This window comes from Ptiloglossa arizonensis, chromosome 3, assembly GCF_051014685.1.
Source record: "Ptiloglossa arizonensis isolate GNS036 chromosome 3, iyPtiAriz1_principal, whole genome shotgun sequence".
Classification (NCBI taxonomy): domain Eukaryota; kingdom Metazoa; phylum Arthropoda; class Insecta; order Hymenoptera; family Colletidae; genus Ptiloglossa; species Ptiloglossa arizonensis.
This window is the reverse complement of record NC_135050.1, coordinates 22,160,575-22,176,012: the sequence shown is the minus strand read 5'-3', so window position 1 is coordinate 22,176,012 and position 15,438 is coordinate 22,160,575. Positions and strand designations below refer to the sequence as shown.

The following is a 15,438-nucleotide window of genomic DNA, read 5'->3' as shown; positions in this document are numbered from 1 at the left end:
CGATTAGTCGATAGAACGATTTTGTTTCATTGAGTTGTGTCTTCACTATTTGAAATTTCTTATAAATTTGTTAATACTTGAATATTTCTTGTTTTGAGTTATAACGTATAATAAGAATTTATAAGCCCAACATAAAATTTGTATTGTCGTACATGCTTCAAAATCATTCTAATTGATCGTTTTTTATTTAATTTCTCGTAGATTAAAATATAAGGTTACTGTTAGCCGATTAGAGAATTCATTTATTTCAATTACAATCTGCTTTAGATGTAGGTAATGGTTCAAGAAAATTAATACTAGTCGAAGGGACTAATTTCGAACAAAAATAATTTCCTTTTATCTATTTTAACTCCTATTAGATTAAAATAAACTCTATTAAAAGAAACTATATCAAATATTTCTATGTGTCGCGAATGTTTTCTATTGTCGCGTATATAAAGCATAGAAAATTTGAACCAAGGGTTGCGGAAGTGGCGATCTCTACCGAAGATCAACGAAACGGTTTCGGACAAGATATCGATTCTAACCGAAGATTCCCGGAAATAACCGAGGTCGTGAAAGTGACGTATGTACGTCAGTCAGTGTGGGCCGACCCGTGTATCGTCGATAGAGTTCTAAAATTTTTCCGATTCGCTCTCTCGGGAAAGGATCGCTAACATCGCGATACACAATCATGAATTTCTTTTCGTAAAGTTGTGGGAGGATTCGTAAGCAAGGGAAGCGGTTCACTGTCGTATGTTCGTATAACTGGCGTGAGAAAAATTCTTGCTCTTATACGTGTGCGTTAGGGCCCCGATCAATCTTCAAGTTCACGACCCCGCGCTTATTTGGTTAATTGGATTTATTCGTGATTGAATCCACGCTAAATTGATAGCGTTTCGACAATTCTTCTCTCGTGAGGTATATCTCGAGTCATTCCTGCTAGGATCGATCACCGTGACCTAACCTTGAAATCACGAATTCCTGCCCGACTTTCTAGAAAAGTTCGTGAAAGTTACGTTTTTCTTTCCTTGCAGATTCAACTCGGTGGTCACTTACGGGTGAACAGAGATGGCCACCCCAAAAACTCCAGGTAAGTCATGTTTTTTCTTTGTCTACAACAAAATTAACAATTATGTTCAGTTGATCTGTCATGTTGACAGCAACTATCTATGTATAAAGGAACAACAGAAACTATCGATCATTTCTAGTTTGTTAAATGTTATTGATTAAACAGTGAATTATGTTACAATTACAACTACTTTAATTTCAAAATCATTAATTGATTATAGTTATAAGAAAGATAAAAAGAAAGATGTCAATTCTTTCAGGTGCGCATCTCTGGGTAATCCAACGCAGAGAACGTGCAACATACAGAGAGCTGTTTGAATCTTTAAAACCAAATAATGGTGTTGTCACTGGAGAACAAGCAAAAGAATTTCTGCTTAAGTCTCAGCTTCCACCTCACATTCTTGGACAAATATGGTATTAATATTTTGTTATCATAATTCTTTAACATTTAGTTCCTTTAAAATAAATATTATATTCATAACATGTCCATTATTATGTAGGGCCTTATCGGATACAGATGCAGATGGCAAAATGGATATAAATGAATTTAGTATTGCATGTAAATTAATTAATTTAAAGTTACGTGGTTTTGAGATTCCTAGCACATTGCCATCAACTTTGGTGCAAAGTGTAAAGATATATTCTGATAGTGAGTATAAAGAGGAAATTACAAACACTCACAGTTATTTTAGATATGATTGTATCCATATTTTTTGACATTGACTTGTGTCCAGGTGATAATAGAACAACAAACTTAACAAATGGAGCTGTCAATATTCCACAACAAAATAATGTTGCTTCTTTAGCAAATTTAACTGGACCACCTCCAGTATCAGTGCAACCCTTAATTGGTGGAATGTCTATGCCTGGATCTGTCCCACGGCCTCTTATAGGTCCTCCGCCATCAAATGGACCACTACCTGGACATGGAATTAGACCTGCCTCACCAATGACTTTACCAGGTAATTAAATTAAGATTTTTATGCTTAAATATTCGAAAAGTATACATAACTAATTTTTACTATTGTGAAAATAATATGAATTATGATATATTTCATCTAGATCCTTACACTAATGTTTAATATTATATTTCACAACAAATACAATATTGTCTTAGTTGACTGTACAGTTGATATTTTCCATAATAACTAAATATGTAACTGTTAAAACTGGATTAAACTGACTTTTTTGTCATTTGTGGTACTTACCTCGGATATTATCATTGGTTCTAATGGTCATTCCAATTGAAAAACATCTTAACTAACGAACAACATTGTTTAGCATTATTTAGCATTATTTTACACAGCATCATACTATACAGAATCACGACAAAGTAGACAGAATGTGGCTGCCACTACACATGCCATAACTCACACAGCGTCAAAGCCACCTGCTCGACCTGCACCACCCTCTGTGGGTATGTTACAAGAACTAGATGTTTTGTATATGAATGATTATATCTGGGTTATCTGCTGTTCAATTATTTTTTTTATGGCTTATCAAAATTTTATGATTCTCTTTTAAAGTACATTTCTTTTACTTGATATAATCAGCAGTATGATACATTATGATATGCTATGGTACATGCTTTCAAATTTTGAACATGGAAACTCATTTTTGCATGAGAAATACATTATTATATTTTAATTAATTATTTATATAATACTATATTTAATGTAATTTATAATAGAATTATAAATTAATGGCAGATTAAAAATTTGTTAACGAACATTAAAACAGAATACTGTAGGAAATCCAACACAATTGAAACATTTATATAAATGCATATAATAATTCATGTTATTGTCAAAGTGATGTTTTATTATTTTTTTATACAGTGGTATCATATGTCATACTTATTACTTGACATTATGTAGGAACATCAACACATTTATACTTTCATGCTTTGTGTCTGTGTATTCATTTAATATGGATTTATTATCTTACATCATGTTATATGTGGAATAGTGTCAATATGAAATTGTGCCTATTATACATGTTCTAATTCACAAATACATAATTTTATATAATCAGTGTTGCAGTGGCTTTGTTTATTGACTGCAGTTATATATATATATATTTTCTGCTGTTCCTCTAATGTGTTTGCTCATGCCTATATAACAGTTATACAATAATATAATATTTGTGCTGCAAAAAAAAGGAATCGTGCCTTCTGCAAGTACTACCACTACTACTACCACTACCACTACTCCTAGTGGTGGTCCTCCTCAAAGACCTGCACCACCCACAAATATTGGTATGTTTGAAGGAGTAAAGGAGATTTGAAAAGATAGAAACCATTTCCTTATAAATATAATAGATGAGACAGCATGTAAACTTAGATAATAGTTGTATTTTTGTAATTAAATTTAGAAACAAAGAAATGATTCCTTTTTATATCATATATCATTACAATAAACACTTTATGTTAAAAGAGATCATTCCACTGCATTACATATACAACGCATATGTGTAATTATAAATTAATTTTGCATATACTGCAAAGCTTTCAAATAATTGTAGCTTGAATTTATGTTATTTTTATTGGTAGACTATTACTTTCAGTTGTTTAATATATATTTTTTCATTTATTTTGCACAGTACTTAATAAAATCAAATTAGAATATTTTGTTTTCATAAATAACTGACATATAATTTTAGGGGCAAATTTTTCACCCGCTATCAGTGGCCCACCACCAAAACCTGCACCACGTTCGTTCCCTAATAGTCCTGTCATGGCTGGAATGTCACCAGTGAAAGCTCCACCTGGATCTGTCACAACAGTTGCTCCTCCAGTTCAACCAATACAACCAATGACTACTTCTGCCATAGGTAAAGTTATATCTTTTTTGTTATATTTTTATTTTATTTTGTTTGTTTTATTTTTCAATCTTAATTTTTTATTGTACAGACACATCTGAAATAGGTGGTCTATTAAGTTGCCAATGATGTTTTATTCTTTCTTTACAGATTTACTTGATCTTGAGTTACCAGGTATACTTAATGCATTAACAATTGAGTTTTGTAGAAAGTATATTTTTATTATTTTTCATGTGTTTTTAGTTAATAAGTAATGATATTTAGGTCTTCCTTATGGTATCTGTCAAGGTTCGATTATGTAGATGGAGACTTATTTAATATATATTATCCTTGTGAGATTATATTTTGTAGTATTAATAGATATATAATTTATATAAGAAATTATATTACATTGATACTTCACATTGTTATAACATTAATTAAATTATTTGTGTAGACAATTAAAGTATATTTTTCAAGCCACTAACTTCAAACTTATACAATTTTTAATGTTAATTTTTTCATTCTGAGTGCAAACAATTAGTACATATGAATAAGTAGTTTTGACACAAGTTTTATTTTTAAACAGGTATGTCTAGTGTAGCTCCAATTGCACCCTTAAATACAAATCCAACTCCAATTGCTGCTTTTGGTATGGGACAAACAATGCAGATGCAGCCATTAGGTGCTACCATGGTTGCTCCAATTACAGCTGGTTCTACTATTGTACCATCTATTGCACCAATACCTACTGGTACATAGAATTTAAAATTTATTTTGCTAATATAATTTTTATTAATTCATAGTTTAATCATTACAGTTTCATTCAATAAATGCTGTAATACTATACATGTAACATTTTATTCTTTTAGGTGCTGGTGTAGTATCAAGTCCTCCAGTTGTAGGTTTACCATTAGTGTCAACAACCACAACAAGTGGTACATTAGTAAATGGTGTCATTGCTCAAACACCTGTATCTACAAGTACACCAGTGAGTACAACAGCACGTCCACCAAGTATTGATAGAGTGAGTTCAATCGAATCACAACATAGTCAGCATTCAGTGGGTTCTCCGCAGTCTGTAGAATGGGCTGTACCACATCAAACAAAATTAAAATACACCCAAGTATTCAATACTTGGGACAGGACACGGTCTGGATTTTTGTCTGGTCCTCAAGCCAGAAATATTATGGTGCAGTCACAGTTGCATCAAAAAGTGTTGGCCCAAATATGGTATAATAATATAGTCATAAACGTTAAATAGTAATTACTGAAACAATCATTCCTAGTGTTTCTATAGAATGTGATTGCACTACTAGGACGCTAGCAGACATGGATTCGGATGGTCGTTTGAGTTGCGACGAATTTGTGTTAGCAATGCATTTATGTGATGTAGCTAAGCTCGGTGAAAAGATACCTACTGTGCTTCCAATAGAACTTATTCCACCCGCGTTCAGGCGTCAACGGCAGAGTAGTTTGACGCTTTCACAAACAGGAACAGAAACTGTGGATCCATCAGCTGGTATGCCACAGGTAAGATTAATGTTTACATAAATTTATATTTTAAAATTCATATTTTACATATGATTATTTTTTCAAAGACGTCCTTTGAAGATAAACGTAAAGAAAACTTTGAAAAGGGTCAAGCAGAGTTAGAGCGTAGACGTAAAGCTCTGTTAGAAATTCAACGGAAAGAACAAGAAGAACGTGAACGGAAAGAGAGGGAGGAGGCAGAGAAACAAGAGAAAATTAGGTAAGGAAATCTTTCGTTGCATTAAGATGTGTTTATATAAATAAAAAATTATTATACAGACTGGAGCAAGAGAGACGTAGACAAGCAGAAATTGAAAAACAAATGCAAAGGCAAAAGGAGATTGAACAGGAAAAAGAAGAACAACGAAAAAGGGCACAAGAACAGAGGGAAGCAGCCCGAAAGTAAGTTAAATGTTTTGTTAGACTTTCAGTTAAAAAATGTGTAAAGTAATATAAGTTCACTTTGTTTCATAGGGAAATGGAGAGGCAACGACAATTAGAATGGGAAAAACAAAAGTCACAAGAACTTCAAACTCAGAGGCAAAAAGAGCAAGATGTTTTGCTTAAGTTAAAAGCAAAAAATCATACTCTAACTATTGAACTTGGAACTCTTGTAAGTATTAAAAAAAATGATCATTGAAGCAATTAATACATCTGTTCCACATAATTTGTTTTATAATTCGTATAGAATGATAAAGTAAAGGAACTGTCGCAAAAAATTTGTGACACTCGAGTTGGTGTTTCCGGTGTAAAAACAACTATCGATGGTATGCGGTCAACGCGTGACGCACAATTGCAAGAGATGGCTGCCTTAAAGAATAAACTTCGAGAACAGAACCAAAGATTGTTGACTTTGAGTCAGGAGAAAGCTCGCATCGAAGCAAAGAACAAAATGAACACAGCTACGGAAGCCGCAGGTCAAGAAGCTATTAAAATGGCGTTCGACAATAAACAAATTACTCTCAAACAAATGAAGGATAAGATTGCTGATTTACAACAACAGGTATATATAAATACATTCAATAAACCTTTCATGTTTAAAATAATTTTGTAATATAATGTTTATATTAATAGATTGAAGCTAAAATGGCTGACATAGAAAATAACAATGGTCAGCTACAAGATATTAAGACGCAAATGAAAAATTTAACGACTGATTGCAAGAATCTTCATGTTTCGTTCGAAGATAAAAAGTTAAAAGTCTTAGAACTCCGAGCTAGCCTTGGTACTGGAACTGGTACCGATTACACCACATCTGCTTGGAGTAATACAACCTGGAATGATACTACAGAAACAGTTAATGAATGGCCTGTTGATGATGTTACTACTACAGCTAATACAGTGGAAGAAGTTATTCCAGGAGTTATGAAATACAGAGCTTTGTATGAATTTGTGGCCAGAAATCAAGATGAAATATCATTCCAACCTGGTGATATTATCTTGGTAACCATTTTGAAAATACATAAATATAGTAAGCTGATACAAAGACCTGAAAATAAAATTGTATTTGAAATAGGTACCACCTGTTCAGAATGCAGAACCAGGATGGATGGCTGGAGAAATCAGAGGTCATACTGGTTGGTTCCCTGAATCTTATGTAGAACCAGTAGATGTTGGAAGCGGAAACGATAATGCTTTTATACAACAGGATAGCGTGGAAAAGAGGACCTTAGAGTTAGTTGATCAAGTTATACTTTATTAATGAAAAATTTGTAATTATTATATTTTTATTTCAATTCATTACAGAGGAATTGCTGAAGTTCCTGAGAATGTGTCCGATGCAGGATCATTAGGTGGCGAACCTCCTATTGTTGAACCCATCATACCCAACCTTGGATTAGGTGTAGCTTGTGATATACAAGTAACAGCTTTGTTTCAGTATCGCCCTACAACAGAGCAGCATCTTGCTTTTGAGAAAGGAGATATTATTAATGTCATTGAACAGCAGGTTAATATAGACTGTATATCATTTGTAGTACATATGTATATATAGTATAAGAAATTTAAGATTCTTTAAATACTAATTTAAAAGTGGTTATACTTTTAAAGTATTTAAGGTATTGAGTTATACAAATATTATTTAATCAATTAGGGTGATTGGTGGTATGGTACATCTAGTACTGAAGCTAAGGGTTGGTTCCCCAAATCATATGTGAAAGAAATTACTGCTAATCAAGCTGCAGTGGTTGATGGCCTCAATGAATACTACATGGCTCTGTATCCATATACCTCTGTTGAAGTTGGAGACTTAACATTCAATCAAGGAGAAATTGTACTGGTCACTAAAAAGGAAGGCGATTGGTGGACAGGCACTATTGGAGATAGGAATGGAATTTTTCCTGCCAATTATGTAGAAAAATGTGATGCTCCAGATCAGGTATACTGATTTTTTGTGTAATTATTTCACTTTTCTAACATACAGATTTTATTAAGCTTGAAGTTTGTGATTCTGATGTTAAAATGTGTTACAAAAAGTAGTAAGATTTACAAAACATGAGGTGACAATTTTTAAATTTTAACATTATGTATAACATTAATCAGGGTGTCTCTGTAGTAACTAACGCGTCTGAAACAAACACGACTACTACGACGACTGCAGATATAACCACGAGTAGTCAAGAAGCAGATGTTTCAGTTGCCCAAGCGACATTGGTTTGTAATATTTTGGTTTTAACAGTCCCAGTTTGTAGTTATTCAAAAAATGTATTAATTTTTGAGTGTTGTAAACAATCATTATATCCTGTAAAATGCTAAATAGACTTGACTTTGCGAACGTACTATTAATAATTAGATTGCAAAATACGCAATAAGCTAGATGCGCGTATATCCATGTTTAGCAAACTGCAAAAACTGCTGAGCAGCTCGAAGATGAAAGAGCAGCTGCAGAAGATAGAGCAGAATTGCCAGACTTTACTACAATGGCTTCACAACAGGTAATTAACATTGCATTCGCTTATTGTATATATGTAAAATCTCAGATTATATATGTTAAATATTTGTTGTTTGATAAAACTTAATTGCTTGTTATTTCCTTCTCATTGCTGGCATCCTGCTATTGCAGTATTATAAGGTATTTTAACTCCTATAAAATACACTTGCCAATTATTTTGTTCCATAATTTGACCTTAATATTTATTTTACAGCTTGTAAAATACACATCTGATTTTTTATACATATAGTATATAATAGTAATAATAATAAAAATGTAATGTATTTTTATAAAATGTATTTTCTTTAATATAGCGAGGAAGGAAACCTGAAATCGTACAAGTTATTGCACCGTATCAAGCTACTAGTTCTGAGCAATTAGACTTACAAAAAGGACAGTTAATAATGATACGTAAAAAAACAGATAGTGGTTGGTGGGAAGGAGAATTACAGGTATAACGATTTATTGACAATTGTATTTCTATCATGACATAGAAATGATTGTGATAATATAACTATAATATTTTATGTCATTTTTATAGGCACGTGGTAAAAAAAGACAAATTGGTTGGTTCCCAGCATCTTATGTTAAGCCTTTAACCAGTAGCAATAGAAGTACACCTATTTCCCATGGATATCAAGATTCTCCTACAGATCCAAGTGTTGGTAAGTAACTTTCCATTTACATCATTTCATATCTCCTATATATACAATAAACATAAAATTTAATAATAATTACTTTACCAATACAGAACGTGTTATGGCGTTATATCCATATCAGGCACAAAATGAAGATGAATTAAGCTTCGAAAAGGGTGACGCTATAACTGTACTTGCAAAAGATGAAGCAACATGGTGGAAAGGCGAATTGAATGGTGTATCTGGTGTATTCCCCAGTAATTATGTATCTCCCATGTGTAAGTATTCTTTTTTTTGTAATTCCATTTTTGATTTGATGAATTTAACAAAGAATTTGTTCTTAAGCAAACATGGTTATTTTAATATCAATCATAAGTATTTATATAACAGTTTTAAATCAACTATATAGCAACGTCATGCTACAAAACTTACATGAAACCATGAAACATTACCATTGTAGTATAATTTCAATCTGTGATACACGGATAGACGGAGGACCGTCAGGTTTAATTTTTATCAATAACATAAGATAGAATTAAATTCTAGTACTATCAAATACAAAAATTTGATATTATAAAATGCAATTTATAACGACAATTGTTTAGGAGGACCAGATAAATAATCTAAATACTAATTATCTATAAAAAAATAATTCTATTATTAGTAAACTGTAATTACGTATCTTATATTTGCTTATAATGTTATTGTATTAATCTATTTTAATAAAATAAATATTTGTAGACATGTTATTGTTATAAACGTACTAGTTGCATTAACAATATTCATGTTCAAATAGTTATCCTTTTATTTATGGAACTTATTTAAAATTAGCTATACATTACAGGCACAAATAAGTGTGTCTGTCAGAGTGTTAGTATCAAATACGTAAATATAATTAAGCTCTCAAATCCTGTTCCACTAGATATGAATATCTATTACTGACTTCTACCATCTATGGTTTATAAGAATTAATCTTAATTGGTGATAGTTATATAAAAACAGTGTATTTCTTTCAATGATTATTATTCACAACGGGTGTTGTGTGTGCTTTCTGCTCTGATATGGCTGCATTAAAATCAGCACTTTGGCTTGGAAAGTGGTACATCTTTAATGTACAGTAATTGTCATTTCATTTCTGGTCTATTTATACCTGGTAGTTTGCGGTATAAATTATTAGAGAAGCATACTTTCTCTATCACATAGCCTGCCTGTCTGCTTGCATGCCTGCCTGTCCGTCCGTCTGTCCGTTTGAGGTAGCTACTTCGTTCCACTATAACATACTTGACAGATTCAGTATATATAATTAATAAGAAGTATGCATAAACTTATATAGTGTAACATATTTTATAATCAAAAATATCTGTACCGCTATAATTTTTATTACTTATATTTGCATTAGCAATTTATAATTCAAAATTTGCAAATGAGAAAACTAAACTATTTACCAGGTACATATTATGCAATTATCATTTTAAATAATTGTTATTTATCATGCGTTCATTAACTTCTTTTGTTGAACTTTCTTAAAGTGCTATTTTATAAAGTGCTTAATTAGACTAAAATAATATTAATATTATTAAATATTAGTATTACAAAAGGAAATAGCTACTTCAAGCAATTTAAACATCTATCATTTGAATATCTGGAATCAGTAAATCCTTTTTACTAATTATTATCTTTCGCCTCTGCTTAACATGCAGCATAAAGGATAGCAGAGCAGCACCGCAGCATTGCAGGCTAAAATAAAATCATCTGAAGTGCAATAAGAATGATAGCAGACTCTACGCTCACCACAACGTGTTACAACACCAACAAGTCTCGTCGGTGGAGACAGTGAGCATAGAAATGAGAAAGAGAAATGTGAAAGAAAGACTCAGTGCTGGTTCTTCGTTTCTATATCGCCCTGAATTCTGCAAGCCTTTTTCTTCTGGTGCGGGGTCCTACTCGTTCCTTTGTTTTCAATGTCATTCAAATTGTTACCATGCGTCTTATCGACCGTTGTCCTTCAAGCTATTAAAACCTCTATGTATGGTTTCGACGGGAATATTATTGCGCAGTATTTATAAACATGTGCGTACATGAGAGCGCTAAATATTTAATAACAAGTTATATCGTAAGTATCATTACGACCACCTGACATGTGCACCAAATTCTACCTCAGCCCTCTACTTTAATCCAAGACAGAACTTAAAAGTATATAATTTGTTTATCTACTTAGAATAGTATCTAGTACCACCAATGCTTAATATGTCAATCAAATATCAATTTATTTAAGATCATACTATTTTTAGAAAAAGTTAATTGCAGTTTTTATTCGTACTAGCACTTTCAGCCCAGAATTTCATTTTTCATACATAATGTTTATCTCATAAAAAAAGTTTTGAAAAAAAGCTTAAATAAAGGCAGTTATATTTGATGGTAGTACTTTAGTAAAATGGAAGTACTTTCTATTAGAAGCAAGGACAATAACTATTGATCTATTTATCTATAAAACATTCATACTATCCTATATATTTAAAAATATTTGAACAGCTTTATGTGTAAATAAAAATATACAAACATACCAAATTTGCAATAAATACAAATTATTCATAAAATTCGCTAACATCGGGCTTAAAGTGTTAGCACAATAAAAAGTAGTACACAGATTGTTAATAGTAATCCTGAATTTCCAAGATCAGTGCCCTTAAAAGAGCCTTTAATATTGATAAACGTTCAATGCTGTCTCTTTTTTTTTACAAGCACTGTAGCATATCATTTGGTGCGCAATACAGATGGTTTGTACAGTTATAACACTGCGCCAAGGCCTAGTGCAAATGTTTCGGAGCACTTTGAAATGTGAGCAATTGAACATCATGTTTCTGCTTGTCTTCAATGTAAGGGAGAAGGAGTTGTTAAATAATCACTAGTTGAATATCCTGTTTAAATTGTCGTTTTACCATACAAATAAGTGAAGAATCTGTTACAATGTATAATAAGTACTCCTTCAGTCTTAAAGTTTTGAATAATCATACAGTTCATATATATATACATATATATATATATATATATATATATATCTGTATGTTTGAATTCAAAATTTTATTATAAGCGTAGTAGTCAAAAAAGATTCTTGTGTAATATTTACAAAGAGAATGAAAATATTGCTCTCTTTAAAATTCAATGTGTTTAACCAAATCTGTTGTTCCTATTTATTTATTCTATATATAGTTATTATTTGTTTTTCATTAATCCGTCTAGTAATACATGATGAAAGATGATGTGCTCCTTCTTCGCAGCCTTTTATTATAGAGCCTAAATCATCATTAAAATATCAGTAATAACAATCATAAAGTTATAGATAGATATTATTACCACTGGTGGGAATGATTTGTTAAGTAATGTTATATTATCGTAAACCAGTTCTTCCATCAATTTACTCCTGCATATGATAGTTTATGTTATTTAAGAGTAGGATACCTAAACATTGTTATACAAGGATGTTACGTTTAATGACTTTCTTTTATCTTTATTATTTATATTTATTGCTGTAGTTTTATGAATCTTGATTTTGAGATACTTAAATATTCTGTTATTGTTTTTATACAATTATATTCGACATAATTTACGATTTCTGTTAAAATCAGTTTTTTATGAAACAATTTGTAAAATATTCGAACACTCCATCTTTTTTAGTGGTTACAATTTTTGTTTAAATATTATAAATTAACATGAAATACTTATTTGACTGAATAAGTAAATATATTTTATATGTGTAGTATTCATTCCATTGAAAGAATCAGGAATTTGATGGAATAACTAGTTTCGAATAACTACAAGAACCAAGCGCACAGTAGACCAGCATATTTATACACTGGTTGATCCTTTTACACGTTCTATATGACTCTTTGCAAGAAAGGTGTATAAATATGTCTGATCGTAAGAATGAATATTGTGTGCTTAATATTAAATATTCTAGATGCGCCCATAATCTTGTAATCTTTATCTAAACATGTTGATAATGTGTAAAGCAAATTATGCAACTGGTTATTCTTAGATGAAATACTTGTGTAGTGCTACATCCTTAAGATTGTTACTATTTGCAAAATATCCATATTGTTTGATTGTTGTAATGTCGAATCTCATTGCGAATCTCAACTGTGTATGGCATATTTTCGAGCGAAGGTCACTGTACAGGTGTGAACAAGTTCAGATCACTGTGTATTTATTACAGATTTCTGTTCACACTTCATGTGAATATACTCTAAATCTTCTCACATGCATATACACTCTGTTCTTATACATACGTACACATATCCATACATATACAGACGTGTTCGCAAAACTGCTGATTGAAATAAAGTATCTGTCTGTTGTAAAGTATCATTGTGTACAACAATTCTATACTATTTGATGAAACCCAACAATCAACTCAAATAATTATAATATTATTTTATAAAATATTTTAATTTGTGTTATATTCTTTCAAATTTATCAAGTAAAAAACTTATTTATTATTTATTTTTTTTCTTGTATTTATGTATTTCTTAAAATGAATTGAAGACAATCTTTTATGCAATAAACATAATAAAGTACATATAAAACGTAATAATACCAAAATAATAAAACATGATTACATACATTTTATGCGCAGCTAATGAGATGACAACTGATCTAGTAGTGGGTGGATGGGATTCAATGGAAAGAAAGCGTCAAGAATACATCAAAGAACTTATCACAACTGAACAAGCATATATAGAAGACATGAGACTTGTGCACGAGGTACTTACAAGTTTTATAAGATGATTTTGTGAAGATATTTGTATTTAAGGTTTTATTTTAATAAGTAGAAATTATAGAATGGAAATCTTTTTATAGGTGTTTGAGAAACCTTTAATTGAAAGTTTAGTTTTAACTGTAGACGAAGTTGATAAGATATTTGTTAACTGGAGGGATATTATTGCCTGTAATGATAATTTTCTAAGGTACGAATAGTAAGAGTAAGAATACTCTTACTTAAGTAAGAATATAATATTAATAATGCTCATCCATATTATTCGTTTAATGGATTTTTTTTTAGAACATTGCGAATACGTCGAGATAACAGTGAAGGAGGTGTTGTAAGAATGATTGGTGATATCTTGTGTGAAAATGTATGCAACTACTTATTGTAATATTACATTTAATTTCATGTTGCAGTTCTGTATATGTATTTGTGAATTTTAGATACCCAGAATGTCAGCTTATATCAGATTTTGCAGCTGTCAAATATCTGCTGCTGTTTATCTTCAACGATTAACTGAGACTGTACCAGAATTTGTTGAAGTTGCACATACTTGCCAACAAGATCCACGTACAAAAGGAATGCCTTTAAGTTCGTTTTTAATAAAACCAATGCAAAGGATAACAAAGTATCCTCTTATTATTGGCAAAGTATATTTCATTCTTGTATTATTAGTTTGATTTCACAACTTGTGTTATATGTATCTGTTATAATTATTTTAGATTTTAGAACACACTCCATTTGTTCATCCTGATAGGCAGTATCTTCAAGAAGCATTGGCTAAAGCAGAAGAATTTTGTACTCAGGTGGCATTTTTTAAATATAAATTCTGTTATTTAAGAAATGAATTTCATATTATAAATACAAATCTTGCTTATTTTAAATCTAGGTAAACGAGGGGGTTAGAGAGAAAGAAAACAGTGATAGACTAGAATGGTTGCAAACACATGTAGCTTGTGATGGTCTTGAGGAACAACTTATTTTTAATTCTTTAACCAATTCGTTGGGTCCGCGAAAACTTATACATTTTGGTATACTTCATAAGGTACTCTAGAGCAAAATTGATATTTTTTTAAAACATGAAATGTTTCCTTCATGAAATGAAAATTTTCACATGTGTTTCAGGCAAAAAGTGGAAAAGAACTTGTTGGATTTCTTACAAATGATTTTTTACTCTTTGCTCAGCCATTAGTTACCAAAAAATCCGTATTCTATGGGCAACAATTTTCATTTGACCGAAATGAACATCAGAAATTTAAGATGTACAGAAAGGTATTTACTGGAAATTTAATATATGGATAACAGTATGATAATACTAATGAAAATATTTTTGTTTTGCAGCCAATATTTCTAAATGAATTGCGGTTCCTAGGAGATTCGGACACAAATGGAAATGTTAGCTTAAGTTGGGGTGAGGGTACAGAAAACTCAACTAAAATACTCAGATTAAGAGATCAGAAAAAGCCAATAATATTATTGGCACCATCTCCGAGTGAATGTTCCTTGTGGGTCAGAAGAATTACAGAAGCAAGAAAGAAATTTTTGGAAAATGAAAGGACCTGTTTACAAAGACAGAGATCGAGTGAGTTTAATTTTCATTCTTTTCAAATGTTTTTATTCATTACATTATGATTCACGCAACGTTATTTGTCCTTGTGGTTTTATCGTAACAATGAATCATGCAAGTGTAATGTAAGATACAAGAAAACTTTTATACTTTGTTATTT

At 31.1% G+C, this 15,438-nt stretch overlaps 1 protein-coding gene across 15 annotated transcripts in view; it reads left to right on the top strand.

Annotated features, from left to right (window-relative positions):
* Positions 1-592: 592 nt before the first annotated feature.
* The window catches only part of Dap160 (dynamin associated protein 160), a 24,159-nt gene continuing 9,313 nt past the window's right edge, over positions 593-15,438 (top strand). For 8 of the 15 annotated variants that reach the window (XM_076308036.1, XM_076308027.1, XM_076308026.1 and 5 more), the window contains exons 1-32: positions 593-900; positions 1,017-1,072; positions 1,311-1,464; positions 1,551-1,699; positions 1,785-2,012; positions 2,372-2,467; positions 3,712-3,882; positions 4,021-4,044; positions 4,439-4,603; positions 4,722-5,082; positions 5,169-5,382; positions 5,451-5,602; positions 5,662-5,784; positions 5,857-5,995; positions 6,071-6,385; positions 6,457-6,825; positions 6,899-7,056; positions 7,129-7,330; positions 7,475-7,759; positions 7,924-8,034; positions 8,220-8,315; positions 8,626-8,763; positions 8,853-8,976; positions 9,063-9,227; positions 13,583-13,710; positions 13,807-13,913; positions 14,009-14,081; positions 14,155-14,361; positions 14,434-14,517; positions 14,601-14,756; positions 14,837-14,983; positions 15,053-15,293. In XM_076308036.1, the coding sequence (XP_076164151.1) occupies positions 1,051-1,072; positions 1,311-1,464; positions 1,551-1,699; positions 1,785-2,012; positions 2,372-2,467; positions 3,712-3,882; positions 4,021-4,044; positions 4,439-4,603; positions 4,722-5,082; positions 5,169-5,382; positions 5,451-5,602; positions 5,662-5,784; positions 5,857-5,995; positions 6,071-6,385; positions 6,457-6,825; positions 6,899-7,056; positions 7,129-7,330; positions 7,475-7,759; positions 7,924-8,034; positions 8,220-8,315; positions 8,626-8,763; positions 8,853-8,976; positions 9,063-9,227; positions 13,583-13,710; positions 13,807-13,913; positions 14,009-14,081; positions 14,155-14,361; positions 14,434-14,517; positions 14,601-14,756; positions 14,837-14,983; positions 15,053-15,293 (5,104 nt within the window). In that variant the 5' untranslated portion in view covers positions 593-900; positions 1,017-1,050. The remainder of the gene's footprint in view (positions 901-1,016; positions 1,073-1,310; positions 1,465-1,550; positions 1,700-1,784; positions 2,013-2,371; positions 2,468-3,711; positions 3,883-4,020; positions 4,045-4,438; positions 4,604-4,721; positions 5,083-5,168; positions 5,383-5,450; positions 5,603-5,661; positions 5,785-5,856; positions 5,996-6,070; positions 6,386-6,456; positions 6,826-6,898; positions 7,057-7,128; positions 7,331-7,474; positions 7,760-7,923; positions 8,035-8,219; positions 8,316-8,625; positions 8,764-8,852; positions 8,977-9,062; positions 9,228-13,582; positions 13,711-13,806; positions 13,914-14,008; positions 14,082-14,154; positions 14,362-14,433; positions 14,518-14,600; positions 14,757-14,836; positions 14,984-15,052; positions 15,294-15,438) is intronic. The other 7 variants (XM_076308032.1, XM_076308034.1, XM_076308035.1 and 4 more) reach the window with 7 other exon arrangements.